Source organism: Capra hircus, chromosome 13 (genome assembly GCF_001704415.2).
Source record: "Capra hircus breed San Clemente chromosome 13, ASM170441v1, whole genome shotgun sequence".
NCBI classification, from domain to species: Eukaryota; Metazoa; Chordata; class Mammalia; order Artiodactyla; family Bovidae; genus Capra; species Capra hircus.
The window spans coordinates 42488764-42494639 of NC_030820.1; the positions used below are offsets into that span (position 1 = coordinate 42488764).

At 55.6% G+C, this 5876-nt stretch overlaps 1 protein-coding gene across 1 annotated transcript; it reads left to right on the forward strand.

Moving 5' to 3' along the window:
- LOC102175311 (calmodulin) lies at positions 2138–2995 on the forward strand. The gene has a single exon (XM_005688097.3). It carries the CDS (start codon positions 2296–2298, stop codon positions 2743–2745), a length of 450 nt encoding a protein of 149 aa, XP_005688154.1. The 5' UTR covers positions 2138–2295; the 3' UTR covers positions 2746–2995.

Genomic DNA, 5876 nt, shown 5'->3' on the forward strand with positions numbered 1-5876 from the left:
TGCTGGAAAAGATTGAGGGCAGGAGGACGAGGGGACGACAGAGGATGAGATGGTTGGATGGCATCACCCACTCGATGGACGTGAGTTTGAGCAAGCTCCAGGAGACAGCGAAGGACAAGGAAGCCTGGCGTGCTGCAGTCCATGGGATTGCAGAGTCAGACGTGACTGAGTGACTGAACAGCAACAACCAAACACAAGGTGATCATGGAATAGCAGCACCTTCCGTTGATCAAAGACGCTTCGAGCTTTGATCCTATGACGTCTGATCAGATATGGGGGCTTATTATCCTACCTCGTAGCTTTGTGTGTCTGTCATACAGACACACAAATTAAGTCCCCAAATCAAGGATGGAATTAGAACCCAGAGTTCAAGTCTCCTGACAATATCTGCAAAGCTCTCCACTTACAGTGCAGAATCAGCGATGAGAGTAAACGAGATGAGAAGAAAAGGAAATTTAAAGCATAGATTTATATCTTCAAATATTCTTTAAAAATAAGCAAGGGAGCTGGGCTGGTCCCAGTAATCAGAGGCCCCACCCTCCCCACTTGGCTTATGAAGCTGGTCTCCCAGGAGAATCCACACCCTCCACCCAAGACAATTGTCAGTTTCATTGAGAAACTGATTGCTCATTATGTGTTGGCCTCTGCACTCTTCTGCTCTGAAATGAGACAGTGATCGTCTTCATGATGTCTGTGTGCTCTCAGTTGTGTTCGACTCTTTGCAATCCCACCAGGCTCCTCTGACTATGGGATCCTCCAGGCAAGAATATTGAAGTGGGTTGCCATTTCTCCTCCAGTGGATCTTCCTGACCCAGGGACTGAATCCTGGTCTCTTGTGTCTCCTGCCTTGGCAGGCGGGTTCTTTACTACTGAGTTACCAAGGAAACCCTTCATGTGAGGAGTTGGGCAACCAGAAGGTTTCCTGTCTCTTTCTGCATCTGGGTCCCCTGGACTCAGGGTGGCCAGGGGTGGATGTGCAGGGTCAAGAAGTGGAGAGGTGTTTGCCCAGCTGCCCTCTAGGGAAGGGCAGAATGCTGTCTGATGGTTGAACCAGGAGTGGAACTTACTAATTTATCAGGAGGACAGAAGCAGTCTGTTCCTCCCCTGGAGGCATAGCTGGGGCAAGTCAGAGGATTTATAGGGATCACGAGGGAATTTGCTTGAGAAAGTCACCATGGGGGCCCCAGGGCAAATGTCCCTTTACAGCCTTGCATCTCAGATCTTCTTGGTCTAAACTCTGCTTCAGAGCAGTGGGCAGAGATGAAACAGATAAGACTATGTAGCCCGGGAATTTGTCTGCTTAGGGCTGACTTAGTAAACCCATAAGGCAGACCAAGTACACAGCTTTAGCCACCCCCTTCTACATCTTCCAGCCCCTCGCATCTTTGGGGTCTGCCCGATCCAGCCCAGCACTCTCAGGCAGGACCTCTCTGGAGTTATAAGTGAAGGGTCCCCACCTTCCTGGGGTCTCTGTAGAGAACCCGGGACTTGGGACAGAATCAGAGAAGCTAGAGGGGAGCTAAAGAAGAGGACCTTGCGGGATACTGGAGGCTTCCTCTCGCCTCTGAAATCACACTTCGAACATTCACTTCATGAATGAATCTCAGCAGTACTTGTGGCAGGCTCTGCCCGCCCCAGCTCCCGCTTTCTCCAAGCCAAAGTCAGGCAGACGAGTCCCCACCTGAGGACCTGCCGGCCACCGTGGGCTGGAGAGTGATGAAGCCCGCAGTGCATCCTGGGAGAATCCCACTGAACTCTACCACCACAGCCCACCCTGCCGGATGGGGGCTGGACAGCCCCAGAGAGAACAGGAACGCTGGCCACAGCCCTCCCAGTCCTCAGGGCTGTGGGATGCTCCCCTCCCCTCCCCACACTGGTCTCTAAATTTGGAAGAGTTCTCTTGAGCCCCCCATCTTGAGCTTGGCTAGACTGAGAGTGCCGTGGGCACTGTGCTCTGCTGTCGGGGTGGGCGAGGCTGGGCCAGATTGGTTCTCTGCAGCCTCTCCTGGGGCGGGCCCGCCTCTCCAGTTCCTGCATTTCTCGTCTGTCTGCAGTCTGCTGTCCCTCCCTGGGAGGAGGATCTCGCCCCGGGACATGCGGTGGGTGGGAAGTGTCCTCCTCCCTTTGCTGGGATGCACAGAAAAGGAGGGGGCTCCCAGCAGTGGCAAAGCTGCCGCATGAACTGTGTTCTCAGACACACACACAGCCTTGGTCCCGAGCTGGTCCCATCTCTGACGTGAGTCCCTCAGGCAGGTTGGCAGTGAGCTGGTGAGCTCCGTAGCAGGTGCGAGCGACATGGCAGAAAAGCTGTCTGAAGAGCAGGTGGCGGAGTTCAAGGAGGCCTTCGACAAGTTCGACAAGGACAAGGATGGCACCATCAGTGTGCAGGAGCTGGGCACCGTGATGCAGGAGCTGGGCCTGAAGCCATCAGAGGCTGAGCTGAAGGTGCTCATCGCCCGGCTGGACACGGACAACAACGGCATCATCAGCTTCCAGGAGTTCCTGGAGGCCATGGCCACAGGGCTTCAGACCTCAGACACGGAGGAGGACCTGAGGGAAATCTTCCGTGCCTTCGACCAGGACAACGATGGCTACATCAGCGTGGACGAGCTCAGGCAGGCCACAGCCCAGCTGGGGGAGAAGCTGTCTCAGGACGAGCTGGATGCCATGATCCGGGAGGCAGACGTGGACCAAGATGGCCGGGTGAACTATGAGGAGTTCGTGCGCATCCTCACCCAGAACTGAGGCCCCCCACCCCCCACCCGCTCTGCTGCCCCCTGCCTCCGCCCAACTCTGGTCCCACTGCCTGGTCGGGCCCTGCTTCCATGTGGGGGCAGTTGGTGTTGGGCAGGAGGGGCTTCCCCGTGGCCTGGGGTCTGATCTGCCCGGCCAGACTGAGAGTGCTTGAGAGACGGGGGTGCTCTTTACCCTGCAGAGCTGTTGTGAGGAGACCCAAAGCGATGCTCCAGTTGGAATAAAGGGATGTGAGCTCCAAGGTGTACGACTGTGCTTGAATGGGGGTAGAGGGAGGCTGGGGAGGGTGGAGGTTGGGTGGGGTTGTTGAAGGGCCCCAGCGGGGGCATGTGGGGTTCTCTTGAGCCTCTCCTTGTTCCACTCAGCCCTAATGGGGGACCCTAAGACTCCAGGCAGAGAAGGCAATGGCACCCCACTCCAGTACTCTTCCCTGGAAAATCCCATGGATGGAGGAGCCTGGTAGGCTGCAGTCTATGGGGTTGCTAAGAGTCGGACACGACTGAGCGACTTCACTTTCAATTTTCACCTTCATGCATTGGAGAAGGAAATGGCAACCCACTCCAGTGTTCTTGCCTGGAGAATCCCAGGGACTGGGGAGCCTGGTGGGCTGCCGTCTATGGGGTCGCACAGAGTCGAACACGACTGAAGTGACTTAGCAGCAGCAGCAGCAGGACTCTAGGAGGCCCCCCTTTGATGCCTGTGGTTGAGGAGGGTAGGGGGAGGTCTATGAGCGGGATGGGGCAGACAGGACTCGAGTCTGAGCTCCAGTCAGAACCTGGTGCCAGAGTCCCGACCAGGGCTGGGACACGCCTGCCTCACTGGTGATGTTTATCACTCTTTGCGTGTAGCCAGCTGAAAGAAAACTCTCTGTGTGTGTGTATGTCCTGCATTTGAGATATGGGGACTTCTAGAGCCAAGTTGGGAGCCCTGGAGGACCAGCCCTGCCTTACCTGAAGGAGGGCAGGATGGTCAAGGAGCGGGAAGGACCAGAGATGCTGTGATGGGGTAATGGGAGGGGGTCACACTTGAGGGGTGGGGGTTGTTTCCCATCAAAATCCTAGAAAGACATGGCTCAGAGAGGAAGGTGCCCCTTAGCCCTTCGGCTCCAGCCCTTTGGGGCCCCTTTGGGGTTGGGGCTCTGAAGCAGCTCCCTGGGTTTGCGTGCGCCCACAGAGGAGCTGGGGAGAGGCCAAAAGTCAGACATGGGAGGAGCAGCCCCCCTTCCACCCCCTGATGTCAAGCTGAGGTGCCATCGGAACCTGGGTTTTTGCAATGTTGCCGTGTGGTTTCTAAAAACCATTCTGGCCAGAGCCCAGGCAGAGGTTCTTAGTGCAGGGTGGGGACGGACAGAGTCTGCTTACCTGGGGGGCTATTGCAAAACACCTGCCCAGCCCTTTACCCTCCCCTATTCCTGTTCGAGGGCGAATGACAGAGCACTGTACCTGTGCAGAGGGGGTGGGGCCAGACCATCCGGGTGTGCTGTAGCACCGATGAAGTGTTTCCATTTGGGGACATTTTCAGTGGGTCACTGGGGTCCCGTGACATCACACCCGCTGCACGGTCCATCCTAGCCCTGTCCTCGGGGTCTCCCTGCAGTCCCCTGCTCAGGCCTGGGCTAGAGGGAGAGGAAGACAGAGAAGAGAGGCAGGGGAGCTCTGGTCCCTGAGGGTTCCTACGGTGGGATTGGGTGTGGCGTCTGGTGAAGATAAGAGGGAGATGAGGAAGGGGGCCGAGGGTACTCCCTCCTCCCGAGATCTCAGGGGTGGGGCGTCCAGGATGGGGGTGGACCGCCCGCCCCCCCCCCGGAAAATCCCCATCCTCTTAGGGACTCAGGTCACAGAAGGTGAGTTTCTAAATGAGATTCTTAAATGCCAAACTGGTCTAAGGTGAAGGGCTCCGGGCTCTGCATGGAAACAAGGAAAATAAAGATGTTTTGGATGAACCTGATGTATTCAGTTTTTAAAATTCTGAGAATATGCTCTTTCTATAGTTCAAATGTCCTTTCTTTAACGAAATGACTCCGATGACAGATGGGTCCCCCCTACCCCTTCACATACTTCCTTTCAAACACGGGGAATCCCATGTTAATTCTGACATCTTACTGTCCTGTGAGGCCCCAACCTCTGAGAACAGCTCCAGCCTGCGGCACATAAAACCGATCTTCTTCCCTTAAAAAAGAAAAGAAAAGAATGATTCTTCTGACTTTGAAGAAGTATGAGGCTCATACCTGGGAACAGCAGACTCCAGGACTGCGGGGGAGGAGGGGAGGAGGAGGCGAGGAAAGAGGAGGAGATGGGGGAGGGACTCCGGAAGCTCTTGGTTCCCTAGGCTGGCTGGTGCTAGGATGCTAATGTACGTGTGTGTTTAGTCACTTCAGTTGTGTCTGACTCTGTGACCCCACGGACTGTAGCCCGCCCAGTCTCCTCTGTCCAAGGGATTCTCCAGGCAAGAGTACTGTTGCCATGCCCGCCTCTAGGAGATCTTCCCAACCCACGGATCGAACCTGGGTCTCCTGCATCTTCTGTGTTGGCAGGCAGATTCTTAACTGCTGAGTCACTGGGCAAGCCCAGGATGCTAATACATGGATGCTGTATCTTTACATCCATATCCGTGTATGTAAAGATGTTATACTGAGAACAATGCAAGCAGTTCATGGATGGTTAGAGCTCACAGAGGGAAGGAGAGAGATGAAGCCACCAGCAGCCTCTGGCTGGTGTGAGAACTTTGAGGTTCATCCCTGCTAAGCTGTTGCTGAAAAGGGCTTGCTGGGGCCACAAGGCAGGGAGAAAGTCACAGCAGTTTCTCTTAATCTGTTGTCCCGGGAACAGAGAGGGAATCGTTAGTCTGGGAGAGGAAGTGAATTGTTTCAGGGCTCTGATGAGAGAAGGACCTGGAGGGACCTCAGGGCTCCACCGGCACAGTTGATTTCCATGGAGATTCCCGGCAGCCCCACCCGTGGAGGAAGTAGCCCTGGGGAGGGGTCTGCTGGGTGGGCTGGTGGGGACCAAGGCTGGACCAGCCTCTTGAAGCTGCGGGCCTGCATTTGAGTTCCTTTCTCCTTCCACCTGACACTGCAGGGGGCACAGAAATGTCTTCACATCAGCTCCAGGGGGCCTGAATGA